The following is a 15,005-nucleotide window of genomic DNA, read 5'->3' as shown; positions in this document are numbered from 1 at the left end:
TTCACACTCCGTAAACGGTACCCCAAATTTCTGTTAGGATGCCTGTCCACCCCTTTACTTCACTGCATCTGTGCAACATCCCCAAATTGGGTCTGTGCAGGAGAGGTGAGAGGGAAGTTCTGTGATTGTTCTTTGGTGGCCTATCAAGAACATCATTTTTCATTTAAAAATTTTAATTTATGTTTAAAAAAATCTCAGCCCTTCCGTTGACCAGCTCTGTGACTTTTGACGAGTTACGTCCTCCGTTAGTGCCTCCGTGTCCTTGCCAGCAAGACAGGGGTCACACTGGTGTCCCCGCCCCCGAGAGAGCAGTGATTCCCGCCGCCTCCTCCTGTTTTCCAGGTTCACGACATGGGGAGGAAACTGGACTTCCTCGTGGACATGCACATGCAGCACATGGAGCAGCTGCAGGTGCACGTCACGGACGGCGACCCCTCCAAGGGGACGCCCTCGCCGGCCGAGGCGGAGAAGAAAGGGGACAGCAGGGACCCTGACTTGAAAACCATCATTTGCAACTATTCCGAGGCGGGCCCCCCCGAGGCCCCCTACAGCTTCCACCAGGTGCCCATGGACAGAGTCAGCCCCTATGGGTTCCTGGCCCACGGCCCCGTGAGCCTGCCCCGGGGGGCACCCAGCTCTGGGAAGGTTCAAGCAGCCCTCCGCTCCTCGACAGCACCGTCGGTGGAAAGGCCCACCGTCCTGCCCATCTTGACTCTTCTCGACTCCCGGGGGGGCCGCCTGTCCCCCGCCGACCCCTGCTCAGACTGGGTCTCCCCGCGGCAGAGACGCAGCGTCACGCGGGACAGCGACACACCCCTGTCCCTGATGTCGGTCAACCACGAGGAGCTGGAACGGTCTCCAAGTGGCTTCAGCATCTCCCAAGACAGGGACGACGTGTTTGGGCCGAGTGGGGGCTCGAGCTGGATGCGGGAGAAGCGGTACCTCGCCGAGGGTGAGACAGACACCGACACGGACCCCTTCACCCCCAGCGGCTCCATGCCACCGTCGTCCACGGGGGACGGGATTTCCGATTCCGTATGGACCCCTTCCAGCAAGCCCATGTAAAGGGGGTCACGGGCTGACTCCTCCTTGTAATGTAGACAGACTTTGTATAGCTCACTTGCTCTCACACCCGTCACCTACCAGTGAGGTCACCGGTGGCTGCATCAAACACGTGCATGTGCGTGATGGCCCCACCCCCCAGGCAGGGGCTTGTCATGGCCTGTCCCCCGTGTCACCACAGTGAAGCCGCTTCCTTTGACGCATGGTTTGCATGACTTTACACTGTATAAATGGTACCGCTAACCTCTTCTAGGATGCACACTTACCTGCCGTTCTTACTCTTGCTCCTGATTGGACCAGTACAGGGAGAAACTAATGACGCGCTGTTCTGTCTGTCTGTTTGGTTGGCGGGTTTGGGTTTGGGTTAGGTAAGCAGGGAAGTAGTTTAAGTTATTTCTCCAGTCACCACGTCTTTCTGTACCACGTGCCAATGATTGATTCATTGTTTTACGAAGCAAGCACATAATGCTGTCCGCGGAAACACATTGCATACCAATGAGGGTGCCTCCTGAGCGAAAATGTTAGGAGTGAGGTATTCTCACATCTCCAAAACCAAGAATCTTAAACATTCTTTTATTACGGCAAAAACTGGCAAAGCCTTCCACAAGCCCTCCAAAGGACCTCAGCGGGCCTGCCACTGTCTGCTGCCATGCCTCAGTTTCCTCACCTGTAAAGAAGTGGTGGCGTTCCCAGTGTAGCGTTTCAGATGAGTTACGAATTGGCAGGGGGTAACACTCACACACACACAAAGGTTTTAAAAGTTCCCAGTTCACGTAGCCAAGGATTGTGAAGTTTATCAGAAGTGGGGTGCCCCTCTGCGCAGCAGCTGAGTTCAGTGCCTTCAAAATGAGGTTCCAACTCCCATCCCTGCCATGATACTTAGACACAATATCCATCCCGACTGGAAACTGGCATCAGAGGGCACAGGACTTATCTGGTCCACATCCCTCTCTGTAAAGCCGAGAAAACTTCAGGTTAAATGACATGCCCGGGACCACTCCATTGTCCCCGGGACAGCTGGAACTCCAAGCCCAGTCATCTGACTCACGCCATTACCTGGTCTCCTCTGACCGCACCACTCTGCCCTTTATGCGGTGGGTCCCAGAAATTGTGCCATGACACCTGTACGCTATGTCGTATAGAAAGCATTCACCACCCAATTTATCCAGGGGGAGGGGGTTGTCAGCTTTTATTTGCAAAATGTGCTTACTAATGCACTGTATTTTGGATCCAGAAAAAAAAATACAAGCAAGCTACAACGTTTATTAATGTGCACAGAGGCCAAATTTCCAGAACCATCTGTTTCTACTCTTCTAGATCTTTAAACTACATGTAACCGTAAGACCAGCTGAGGCATAAGCACACGGCCAGGAAGGCACTGCTCCGCTGTGTGAGGGTTACTGTGAGGCGCAAGCGTAATGAGCTTCACAAGCTGTGGCCCCTTAGGAGATGCCACTGCTCTCTGAAATACTTTGATGGGAAAGGTTTCTATTAGATTGGGGCTGAATTAGCTAAACGACTCTTCTGCAGTGTGATTATCTCACCCTTTTCACACCTCTAAGCACTGGTCCTGGGCGGTCACCATGGTAACCATCAAGCTGATCGAAGCGGTCTAAACAAATGTCTCCACGTAAGGGCACCGATGTGCATCCCGGGTCTTGTCATCACGGCTGTGGCAGACCTGCTTGACGGCTCCATCAGCACCGAATGCAGTGGCCTTGTGCTCTCAGGGGGAGAGGAACCGCTTCCTATACATCAACAGGCACCATACGAAAGGCTGAGAACACAGTGATAATGAAGGGGTGGTCCCTGGCCTTCGGAAATGGCAACCAAAGCCTTGAGTCCTTGGCCAGGGGCAGGCAGCGTGAGAGGTAGAGGGGGCGTTTTACACAGAGGGTCCCGTGAGCGGATGGGCGTGGACCTTGAAGTGTGAGGTGAAGTGCACCAGATGATCACACTCTTCGGACATGAAACCCCCGCCCCTGTGGTTTGCCGGTGGCCTCCAGCCTTCTGAAGGGCAAAGGGCATGGGTCACTTGGCCCTCCTCACGGCTCCCTTCAGCATGCCTGAAAGTGCCGCCGGGGTCACTAACCTAAGGAACCCTCTGCCCCTTCCCTAGGCCTCGGTTCTTGATTCTGACCTCCCTAGAATCTTTCACCAGAGATGGCTGAGCCACCTACCATCCAGGGTGTCCAACCTGCAGCCATGGGGCCGCATGCAGCCCAGGATGGCTGTGAATGCGGCCCAACACAAAATCCTAAGTTTACTTAAAACACTACGAGATGATTTTGTGATTATGTGTCGCAAGGTATTGAGTGTGTGGCCCAAGTTCAATCTTCCAGTGTGGCCCAGAAATGCCAAAAGTTTGGACCCCCCTACTATGTTACTATGTTCTTCTTTATATACATGAGTTCTTTGAAATAGCAACAACAAAAACGGACAAGGAGTCAAACGCTGCACACAGGCACCCATTACTTTTCCTAACGTACTAATATTCTTGCAGGACCTCGTCGCCTTAGCATCTTACAAACAGACACACTCCCCAGGACCTCAGTGGAGTGTTGTCAGCTGGAAGAGGGAGGCTCTCTCACCTCATGCAAACACTGGTTACCAGGGACCCAGAGTTACAGGACTGCCTCAGGTTCTTCTAACAGCCTAAAAGGATGGGAGATGCAGTTATTTCCTGAACCACAGGTGGCAGGTAGCTTCCCTGCTGGAGCCTAAGGCCAGGATGGCAGGGATTGGCTTTGTGTTTCTTACCACCGTGTTTCCGCCATGTAGTTTGTTGTCACTGTCAGTGCAAAGGCCAAGTACATTTTTCATGAATGAATGAGTGATAAGACTCTTAAGAGCTATTTTTTCCCATCTAAGAAAACAAAAAGAAAAGTGATCTTCTGAAATATTTTTCTATGATATCCCCTTTAAAAATATGATGTGTGTAATTTTCCTATCATGATATTTCATATTAATGCAGTAAAAAATTAAAAATACATACAGATATCCCAGAGAAGCAGACCAAACCTGCTCCCTTTGCCTGCCTCTAGACAACATCACCAATGCGGCTGGCACTGATGAAGAAGTTCAAGGTCTAGGATTGAACTTGAGTTCTGGGGAGAAAGTATATGCTTCTACAACAATCTTTTTGTCAGGCAAAAGAATGGCATGATCTGTTGCAGTAGTCCAGCAGAACTGGTTAATAACGTGAAGCTTATACTACTTCAGAGATGCCTGTGGTTCTGACGTTTGCCCAGGAAATTGCAGTTTGGGCAGAACCCCCTGAAATGGTGACAAATTAGTTCCATCCTAAAAACCAGGAGTGATTTTCTTCAATGAAACTATGATCTCCCTCTGTGGGTTCAGTTTGTGTGTCACAAGTGATACACGAAACTTTTAAGAGGTCATGTTTTAGCGGGATCAAGAAAAAGGAGCTGAATCTGCTTTCCAAATGGTAGTGAAAGGGGGTTTCATTGGGCTGAGCAGAAAGTACTTGAGATCAAGTGTCAGTTCTGACTGTCAAACACCAGCACACAAGGAAACACACACACACACACACACACACAAAAGGCTTTAAAAACTGTGAGAGAAAACCCCCAAATCGAAGAAGTCCTGTTCCATAACTGTGCTTTTTCTGGGAACCGAGTTAGACTTATTAGACATAACATTGACATCATGAAGCTCTGGTTTTCATAAAAACATATCCAAAAAGCCCCGAGGTATATACTACATACAGTTCAAAATGAGTTAATTGACGGACCGCTATGCATTATGCCTTGCCAATTTTGTACAGAGCAGTTCTTGGGCACTATCAGTTGAAAGAAAAATTACTTGTGGAAAATCCGAATACAACAGGATCCACTCATAATTCGCCAAGACCATTTTCATAATTTGATGCCACTGTAAGGACAATGTAATAAAAACATTTACTTATTCATTTATAAGGTTTATTAAGCTGCGAGGCACTGGGCCATGCACCTGAAATTCAGAACTGGGAAAACCATGGTTCCTGCCATCAGAAAGCTAGGAATTTGGGGGCGGCAGGTACCAGAGCTTCCTTCTAATAATGTCTGTTAAGAATGGCAAGTAATCGACTTCATCACGGAACACCACTCTGTACAGACAGGAATGCTTTCTCCCTTGGAATCATGGGAAGAAAGACTGAGCGCGGAAGAGATTGAGAGCAAAGCTCCTGCGTCCAGACAGTGCAACCAGGGGAAGAATGAGCGGGTTGAGTGGGGACTTGTTTGGGTTCAGTGCTTTGGACTTGATAGCTTCAGATAAGAGGTACAAGAAGAAGGTTCTGGAGACCTGGAAAGGTCCTTGGGGTCGGGGGAAATGCCTCCTCTCTCACTCCCTGCTAGGACTGAGTTTGGGTGAACGGCTGAGCTACTTTTCATCTCCTCGTGTTGACCAAGAGCAGCTTACAGTGCCGGCCAAGACACAGCCTCTGTCTCAGGAGAAAGGTGTGACTCTGCCCACGGGGATGAGCCAATCTGACCCCTTTGGGGCAGAGGGAAATTTATCCAGTGCTCTGGAAGTCGATTGCACCTTGGAAAGGGACGCACCAGGCTGCCCCCAGAAGATGCCATGTAGCTGGTCCCCGTTCTCTGTGAGTATGCCTCCGAGGCACCTAGAACCAAAGTGAGGACTTTCTTTGCTTTCTGAACCCCGGGTATTCTTAAGAATTCCCTCACATCCTTCTTAGTCCCTGAAGGCTTGCTTATTTCAAGAGGAACTTTTGAAAGGACTGTAAGTCCTTTCTTTGTATCCCAGTCAATCCAAATTTCTTGTCTTCCTGATATCACGCTCTTCAAAACCGAGCCAACAGCCCCCTAAACAAGGCAGCAGGCAGCAACTCACTGACGCCCGAGGTCAGAACATGTCAGAAACCCGGCTACCTGCATAGCTTTAGTGGCTTTGGAAACCGGTAACAGAAATGCCAGAGAGGCAGGAAGGAGAGAGAGGTGACCTGGAAGTAACTTGATTTTCAGGGCATACAAAAGTGTCGGACTTTTCCGACCAGTTTTGATTTTTCAATGAGACAATCAATATATAGGAAGCACCTGGTACAGTGACAGCCATAGGCCGGGGACTGTCAAACATGTTTCTTTAGTGTGGACTCCACTTCGTCTTTGGTATTAAGGCCCTGCACTTTGAACTCTAAATTTACACCATTTTTTTGTTTGTTTGTTTGTTTTCATAAAAAGTGGCGGAGATGCAATCCCAATTATAACAAAATCAGGCACTTACACAATTGCTTTTCGAATAAGTACGTCTTGACAAATGAAAATGTTTACTTTTCTATCAAAATGAGAGCGGGGATGCTGGAATCAGAGAAGGCCTGTTGGATCACAGAGGCTGGGTCGTAGCTGTCCCACCGGACATAAAATACCAGGTACTGCACCATGCTGGCGGAGGGTGACTGGTGGGAGGGAAAGCCAAGTAACAGAAATCATTAAATGTAAAGGCACTAGTGGCTTCAAGGAGGAAACCCGGCTGGGCCACGGCATCTGCCAGACAACGCCCTACCTGGGGGCGGAGGACTTCCAGAAGTATTCAAGCTTCTTCCAACTGTCCCCAGGGGCTGTGGTTCACGGGCTTGAACACCCTCCATTTCGGTGCGCCCGTGGGAAAGCTGTGGCTAGCGGTGTGCTTTATCAGTGTAGGTGCAGGGAGACACAAATTCATAGATTCTTAGACGCTCAGAGCAAGAGGAGACCTTGGTCATGAAGAAGCAGAGGCCGGAGCACCGAGAAGCACACTCGGTGAGGGCCGTGTGATTGGGGTGGCAGAGTGGCCAGAGAACCCACGCCTCCCAACATCCGGTCCAGGTGTTGGAGATCGAAACTGAAATAGCAGTGAGGACCAGGTATTGCCGTTGGGCCCAGGAGATGAGGGAGACCCTCCTGCCCACTCTAGACACTGCTAACTCACACACATTTGCTGGGACTTCTTCTGGGCTTTTCTGGAATGTAACGAATAATCCCATGCTTACAAGATGACAGTGTTCCTTCTTCCCCTTCCCTCCACTCCTCTGACCCCTTCCACTCTGTCCCCGCCTTGCCCTGCCGAGTTGGGACTTGCTCAGCTCTTCGGCCTGCTACGTGGGCTCCCTTAGCTCCAGAATCATGCCTCAGATGGTGTCCTCTTCCATAAGCCAGTGTAACAGGATCTTTCCTTTGAAAAATTTTTGATGGGTTTGATTTAGAATATGGGATGTTCTTTTTGGGGTCCTTCTTTCTTTTGGGGTCCATGCGACCCCACGTTGCCAGTTCTGCTTTTGTGCTGGGGTCTCTGGTCTCGCCTGAGCACAGCTGGGTGCCTCCTGCATTGTCCCAGAGAAGGCCCGGTTTGCCCAGGTCACGAGCAGGTTCTCGGAGGTCTTCACCAAACGCTGCAAAGGAGCAAACAGGGTTCAGCGTAAGACGCTTTACTTCAGGTTAATTAGGAAATCGCTTTAGGAGGCAAACCTCTGTTGCCTCCTTAGGAGGAAGCCTCTGTGGGCTCCAATGTGGATTTCCATAGTAGTTCCCACTTATCTTGCTCTTGGAACAGATTTGCCGGCATCTGGCCGGCTCCCCCACAGCCCTGGTTAACCTCAGTAGCAGAAAGTTCAGTTCTCCCGAATCAGACCGGACCAGAAGCTCCTCAGACACAGAAAAGCGGTCAGCTCTTCAGACAGTGAGAGTCGACCCGCTGGTTTTAAAGACAGATGCCCGCCGAAGGCTTCTTAGCCTCCACAGAGCACTGTCATGGGGTGAAAATAAGTTCCCGGGCAAAAGAAGTCACAATGAGCTCTCTGTATAAATAACCTGAGTATAACATCATTAAGCAGTCAAAAGCCTAGCCCAGCGCTTAGGAATATATTTGTAATTCCTCTTAGGTTTGTCAAATGAACAAAAATTTGATGCCTAAGAGTCACGAAAGCTGCGCCTGTTTTGTTTTCAGTATCTCATTCTCCTCTGCCCCCAAGATGGCAGCCAGGGGAGGGGAGAGAGATGGACCCCAAGCTCCCTTGATGCATGGCCTGCAATGTAATAGTTCCCTCTTGATTTCATGCAATCCTCATGGCCACCCACTGGGGCGGGGCATTGTCGCCACCCTAATAGGTAAGGAAACTGAAGCTGAGAGGGAAAATAATTCGCCAGAGCTCACTCTGGTTATAAGAGTAGAGCTGGGATCATAACCAAAGCCTGCGAACCTCCAAAGCTCATTCTCCCCCCCACCCACTCAAGTCTCCCAGGTCAAATGGAAATGCTCCCAAATCGTGCCCTGTGGTCCCTCACCACGCCTGGCCCTCCTCTGCCCGGTCAGCTTTACAATGAGATGATCACAGGCCCCTTGCTTCCCCGGGGACGAGAGCGATTCCGGCGGTGGCCGCTCCCCTTGGCTGTGCAGCAGGTCCTGTCTGCACCTCTGCGTGGTTCCGCACTCCAGCTGTCCGTGGCAGGAAAGCATGTCACGTAAATTACCTGGTTTACGTGGGAGCCATGAGCTCTTGGAGTTTTGTGGAACTGCAGACAACCCCATAAGCACCCCTTGTTCTCGGCCCCCACAGATCGCCTGTCATTGCTCTAACCAATCAAGTTCAAATGTCCCTCCTGACCCGGGTCTTTTGTCTCTAGACCGTACCTTTATTTCAGGTCTTTGAAAAGCCATGGAAACAGGTGAGTCATCAAAACACTCCTCGATGCCGAGCTCTCAGAACAGCTGTGTTTCTCGATGGTAAAAGATGGAGGTTTCTGGTGGAAGCCCACCTGGTCTGGTAACGGGGTGCTTCTTCCCCCCGGAATCCTTTTTCAAGGGAGGGGGAAGCAGCTCCACTCTCCGCCCACGAGGGTTACGAGCCCAGGTGGGAGGCCGAGTCCCACAACTGGTGAATCTGTTTTTGTCAAGCATCAAAGATTTTGCTGCTGGAGACACGAGGCAGCCTCTGCTCCACCTTGGAAGTCGCCAGGAGGAGGCGGGGCCAACTTCCCCTGATTTGTCCATCATTCCCTGGTTTAATGAGAAAAGTGTTCTTTCTGTTGCTTTCGACAGGCTGTGGCTCTTCTTTTTCTTTCTTCTCTTTCTCATGTAGCAGCGATGGAAAACAAACCCACTGTGTTTGATTTTGGATTGTCGTTCCTTTCACCCCCTTTGACGGCATAGGATTCTGGTGCCTTGCCCCCTGAGTTCGTCTCCGTGCTCCAAGCAGGCTTCCTCCACATCCGGCTTCCATGGGAACATTCCACAAGCGGCCTTTAGTGTTCTTTATAATATCATTTCCTGTCATTTTTAAATCGTACATATCCTTTATATTCTGGCTCTGTCCGATATTTGAACAACTTGAAGGGGTTGATTTCCACATATTATGCAAATAATTCTTACTTGATTTTTTTTATGTTCTCTCTGAAAACAAGGAAACACTGCGCCACTTATTAATAAACAGACATTTCAGTGATTCTGTGGTAGAGCGTTATTTGCTTGGATGGTGACTCGGAGCGATGAGAAAGGACAGTGTGTTGGTGGTGGCAGGGGGGCCATAGGGAGACGAGTGTGTTTGTAAAATGCGGGAAAAGCAGCAGTGGGGGGGGGGGGAGACAGCAAACAAGAGAGGAAGTCGTTGCCAGAGTAAAGACCGGAGGAAGAAAAGAATCGAATGCAAAGGATTGCACGTGTCCTCGGAAATAGCCACAGTTATGCAGTTATTAAAACCATGATGCAGGTATTACAGTTGTAAGACATTATTACCTTCACTTTATAGATGAGGAAACCCAGGTCCAGAAACGTAAAGAGACCTGCCCAACATCAGACACTAATAAGTGGAAGAGCCACAAACAGAGCCCGGGCCTCCCTCCCCCGACACCTCCCAGCCCCCCCACGCCCCCCCACCCCCCCATCCCCGAGCCTCACGGGACTCCCTTTGGAGACGCTGCGTCTCCTAAACCAACTAGGAAGAAAGACTCACAGAGGAGCTGTGAGTCAACAGGGCAGAGATTAGTGCAGCTCACACCAGATCCCTCTCCATCATCAACACAGCAGGAAGGGAGGTTTTCCCATAAGAAGAGGGAGTCGGGGTGGGGAACCTCGGGGAGGCCCTTAACATCTCCATGCCTTAAGTCACCACCGGTAAAGTGGGGAGAACCCTATCTACCTGGAAAGGTTATCTGGGTTGCTGTGCAGAGAGAACTTGGGACCCAGCACAGGGCAAAGGTTCAGCGAGTGACAGCTTTGGACTCTATCCTGAACCCACGTGCCAGGCTGCCTTAATCGGGATGCCGCGAGAATGGAGACGAGAGGTTGGGTGCAGAGAGTCCACTTGGAAGATGATCTCAGGAAGCACTGAGATAGCAAAGCGAGGTGGTCAGGGAGGAGGGACAGCCAGTACGGGGTGAGCTAATCTGTGTGGGGACGGGGTTCAAACCACCAGGAACCCTCTAAGAACCCATGTAACTGTACCAAAGACTTGTCCCACCTTGAGGCAGGAATCTGGGCCATTCACCCGCTCACCCCTGCTCCTCTCGGGCTGAGGATGGCCCCAGGCGGCAAATGCCTCCCTCCGTCAGGTTTCTCTGTGAGACAGCCCAGCAGGCTCCGAGGTGACAAAGCCCTAAGGCAGAGGGGCGTGCTGTGAGCTGTCTATTGCAGCTGCAGGTGAGCTCAGGTGGGCGGAGGGCATTCGGGGGCGGGCATCACCAGCACCTGCTACCTGAGCCCACTCGAAATCCCTACGTACACAAAGTAAACAAAACCCCAGACAGGTTGCCCCAGTGCACGCTCTACTTCAAGGGACAAAGTTGGCCAGCACCGAGCAGGTGAATCGTAATGCCCGTGGGCAGGATTCATTGTATAAACAGTGCTTGTGGCCTCTGGGAACCCGAGTAGGCAGCTGCTCTTCTGATTCAAGGTCATGAGCCAGCTCCGAGGTCCACATCTGTCGTTGCAAAGGCCTGTGGCTGACTTTGCAGTGATGAGAATAGCATCCGCTCCGCAAGCACTTATTCCTCCCCCCGCAGAACTGCCCCACCCCCGGTCTCGGCAGGACTGACCGAGAAAGAGCCTAAAACTTATATCCCTGAGAAAACCCCTTTCCATTCACACAGATGGGGCAGGTCCATTCACAGCCTCGCGTCCCAGATACTCCTGGGAGCAGCTATTGTTCCGAATAATGTCTCTTTCCTACAATGGGCCTGAGCATCCAGCGGACCCGGGACCCAATGGCTTCCCCACACTGAAGACATGTAAGGTGAGGTCCCCCTGAGAAAAGCCCAATTGTCCTTGTGCCCTGCCTCCACATCAAATAGGGAAACACACCCGGCACTTTGTCTTCTGGCCCCGGGCGGGCCAGCCTCAGGCCAGTGGAGGTGGCCGAGAGGAGCAGCAGAGAAAACCAGGGCAGTAGCAGTGGGCAGGTCAGGAAGGGTCTCCTGGGCCATGGCAAGGACCTTGGCTTTCACTCTGAGTCAGACAGGAAGTCCCTGCGAGGCTTGGAGGTGAGGGGTGCCAAGATCTGATTTGTGACAAAAAGGGGGTCTCTGGCTTCTGCATGGAGAACGCTGAAGGGGGCACAGGCAGAGCAGGACATTGGTCAGGAGGGACATCGTCACCGCCAAACCTACAGAGATGGAGAGTAGACGGGCGCCTGGGGCCGGGAGCGGGGGGATGGGGGGGGATTGTAAATGGGCACAGAGAATCTTACCAGGTGGTCAAAATACTCTAAAACTAGAGTGTGGTGATGGTTATGCCACTTGTCAAGTTGGAAAAGCCATTGAACTATACACTTCAAATGGGTGAACTGGGAAGTATATAAATGATTCCTCAACAAAGCTGTTTAAAAAAAGACCTCTGGACATTCATTCAGGGAACCAAGCATGGTTGCAGGCAGCAAGTTAGCAAGAATTCCAGAAGCCCAGACAAGAAAGACCAACCTTGAACTTGGGTGGCACAAGCAGAAGGAACCTGAACCTGACTATGCAGGTTCTTCTGGGCCGAAAGTTGGCAAACTGCTTCCGTAAAGGGCCAGAAAGTCAGTGTCCCCGGCTTTGTGGGCCACAGGGGCTCTGTCACAACTCCTCGAGTCTGCTGAGGCAGCACAAGCAGCCTTGGAGAGAATGCGAATGGATGAGTGTGCAATGTGCCAATAAAACTTTATTTGTAGGCACTGAAATTTGAATTTCATGTCATTTCTACGTGTCACTACGTACTGTTCTTTTGATTTTTAACAACGCAAACCCCTTTGAGTCCTTATGGGAACAGGCGGGGAGGGCCAGGCTTGCCTCGCCTGCTCTGGGCACCTGCGAAGAGGAACGAGCAGGGTGACCGCTGGCCCGCACGCCAGGGGACGCTTGGCTCCCAGGCCTGTACAACAGGAAGGGGAAATCATCACCCCGTGGTGCTTCCCTGCTCCGTCAACACCCATAATCACCGCCAGAAGAGAGCTCCCGTCCACACTGAATCGCTGCTTTGTCGTTCCGCCCACCATTCCATTCAGCACCCAGCAGGGGTGTTCTCCTCCCTTGGATCCATCCTGTTTCACCGCCCCGAGTTCGGGGTAGGATTATCATTCCATTTTTGCCCTCCAGAGGATTTAAAGCAGAGTGATCAAGCCTTTCCCACCCCCACCCCCTGTATCTTTCACTAAGAACTCATATAAGCCCCGCAGCTCGGACTTAGCTGTTAATCCTTCTGGCTGCTCAAACCCTTTGAAGTCCTTATCCCGCCCGGGAGACAGGTAAGTCAAATGCTGTCGATACTTTAAAACCCTTCGGCTTCCTCTCCTCCCCGAAGCGTGGGGCCAGCTAGGAGCGCACCTGCTGGTGTTCCCAGGCTTGAGGCCCCTGGGCGTGGAAATAGGAGGAATCCGGGCATGTCTGTCACCGGGAACCAGCATGCACTGAGGCTAAGACTTCACTTGTCTGAGGCTTAGTTTCTTCAAACTGTAAAATAAGGATAATCGCAAATAAACAGGGTCGTTTTGAGGACCAGCGGGTGACCACAGGGGAAATTCCTGGCACATCAGACAGTCCACAAATGTTAGGCTCTTCACCTCTTTTTCTGCATTAACGATTGTTGGAAAGGCAGGGCCTCCCCTCTCTGCGTTGTCCCTCAAGCTTGGGAGCCCACTGCCTGGGGTGGGGTCAGTTTGAGGACCTTGGGCAAGGGGTCGGGTCTCCCTGAGCCCCGGGGTTCTTCTCGGGAAGAGGGAGCCGATACTGATGCTGGAGGCTGCTGAATGAATGGGCCCTCCTGAGCTCGTGTAGCTCTCTCTCCCTGCGGCTGGCCCACACGAGATGGGGCTTCAGGGCGAGTGCTCGCCTCTGCCTTGGGCACTGCACTTACTCTGTGTTTGGTCAGGCACCTTTCCCGTGGCTGCACAGTACAGTGAGGAAGGCAGGTTTACTCAGCCAGCTAAACTAATGGTGGCTGGTGGTCCTTGCTAATGGGAAGTGACATGATGTTTAACAAAGGCTCCAGAGGCTTTGCTCTTACTAGTCACATTCCCAGCCCCAGGGCTGTTGCCAATGTTACATGGACATACTGTGAACTCATTTCGCAAGACTCTTGGGTAGATTCTTGGCTGATTGGTCACAACAGCGCTGCACAGCCCTTCCTGCAGGAGCGTGACAGGATTTGTAGCTCCTTCCGTCCACCAAAGCACTTTGCGATAATCGTTTCTGCTTGTTTTCAACATCAGACCCATTTGTGGCAGTCCTGGAGGGTATTTCAACGGGCAGGGCAATGGAGTACTACGTGGTAGAAAAGGACACAGACTTTAGTGTCTGAGGGACCACAGTTCAAACCCCAGTTGTCCCCTTAGGAGCCATGTGACCGTAAGCAGGGGGCCCCACCTCTGGTCCCAGACCCCTCTCTCATGTAATCAGAATGTCCGTGTCTCTCTCTATAAGATAACTGAGAAAGTAAAATAACAAAGATGAATTTTTCATTTTTTCCTACAATTGTTTTACATATTTATTTTAATAAAGGCGACTTAAAAGTTCTGAGCATTCTGCGAGGCACCCGTTTAACACAATTCTGATGAATGCGCATGAAATAGAAATATCCGGAGCTTACCAGATCCACAAAATGCCAGCACTGCACGTAAACGTGAGATGGATGTTTTTTTAAAGGAAGAAAATAATAGGTGAGGTCTAACAATGAAGGCTCTACAGCATACTGCTGAGGGGTTTCCTCCTCACTCTCAGGTTCAAGGACAAGGGCTCTGCAAATTTGAATGACACTGAAAATGCTTGCTCCAGCCCTGGCTGGCATAGCTCAGTGGATTGAGTGCAGGCTGCGAACCAAAGTGTCGCAGGTTCGATTCCCAGTCAGGGCACATGCCTGGGTTGCAGGCCACGGCCCCCAGCAACCGCACATTGATGTTTCTCTCTCTCTCTCTTTCTCTCTCTCTTTCTCCCTCCATTTCCTCTCTGGAAATAAATAAATAAAATTCTTAAAAAAAAAAAAAAAAGAAAATGCTTGCTCCCTTGTAAGGCCTGTCTCTGGCTAGGGTGGCATCCAGAAAAGACACCGCTTACAACCTACCAATAATTAAAAAGGCAATTTAAATGTTTACTAGGATCTTCCAGTAAAATTCCAAAGGCGAGTGCATCTCAAATGGGCAGCAGGACTTCTTGAAACATAATGGACCACGACGTGTTCCTCAGCGCCACTTTCTCTCGACTGTTCTCCCCTCCCCCACTCACCTTCCAGCTCTATTCCGTTCTCTTCCAGGGGCAGATCCCTGCTGTTGCACATCAAGCCTGTGCAGCCTGTACGTGAAACGGGAATTATGTTAATACTGACACGGAGAGATTTTTGTGGTTCTTAAGTGATAAGACGCATCAGACAGCATTCTGTGTGGTGTCTGGCACTCAGGAAGCACTCAGTAAATTGTCACCATTACTCTCATTAGTCTCAGCTCTCTGCCGCTTTGACTGTCACGCTGATTCTGCACAGCACGTCCC

The 15,005-nt window shown here is 50.9% G+C and overlaps 1 protein-coding gene across 1 annotated transcript in view; it reads left to right on the top strand.

Moving 5' to 3' along the window:
• KCNQ3 (potassium voltage-gated channel subfamily Q member 3) overlaps positions 1-1,381 on the top strand; it is a 197,196-nt gene extending 195,815 nt beyond the window's left edge. The window contains exon 15 of the mRNA XM_028533674.2: positions 343-1,381. Coding sequence (XP_028389475.1) covers positions 343-1,065 — 723 coding nt within the window. The 3' untranslated portion in view covers positions 1,066-1,381. The remainder of the gene's footprint in view (positions 1-342) is intronic.
• Positions 1,382-15,005: the final 13,624 nt, after the last annotated feature.

Source organism: Phyllostomus discolor, chromosome 7, assembly GCF_004126475.2.
Source record: "Phyllostomus discolor isolate MPI-MPIP mPhyDis1 chromosome 7, mPhyDis1.pri.v3, whole genome shotgun sequence".
Taxonomy (NCBI): Eukaryota; Metazoa; Chordata; class Mammalia; order Chiroptera; family Phyllostomidae; genus Phyllostomus; species Phyllostomus discolor.
This window is presented reverse-complemented; position numbering and strand designations above follow the sequence as displayed.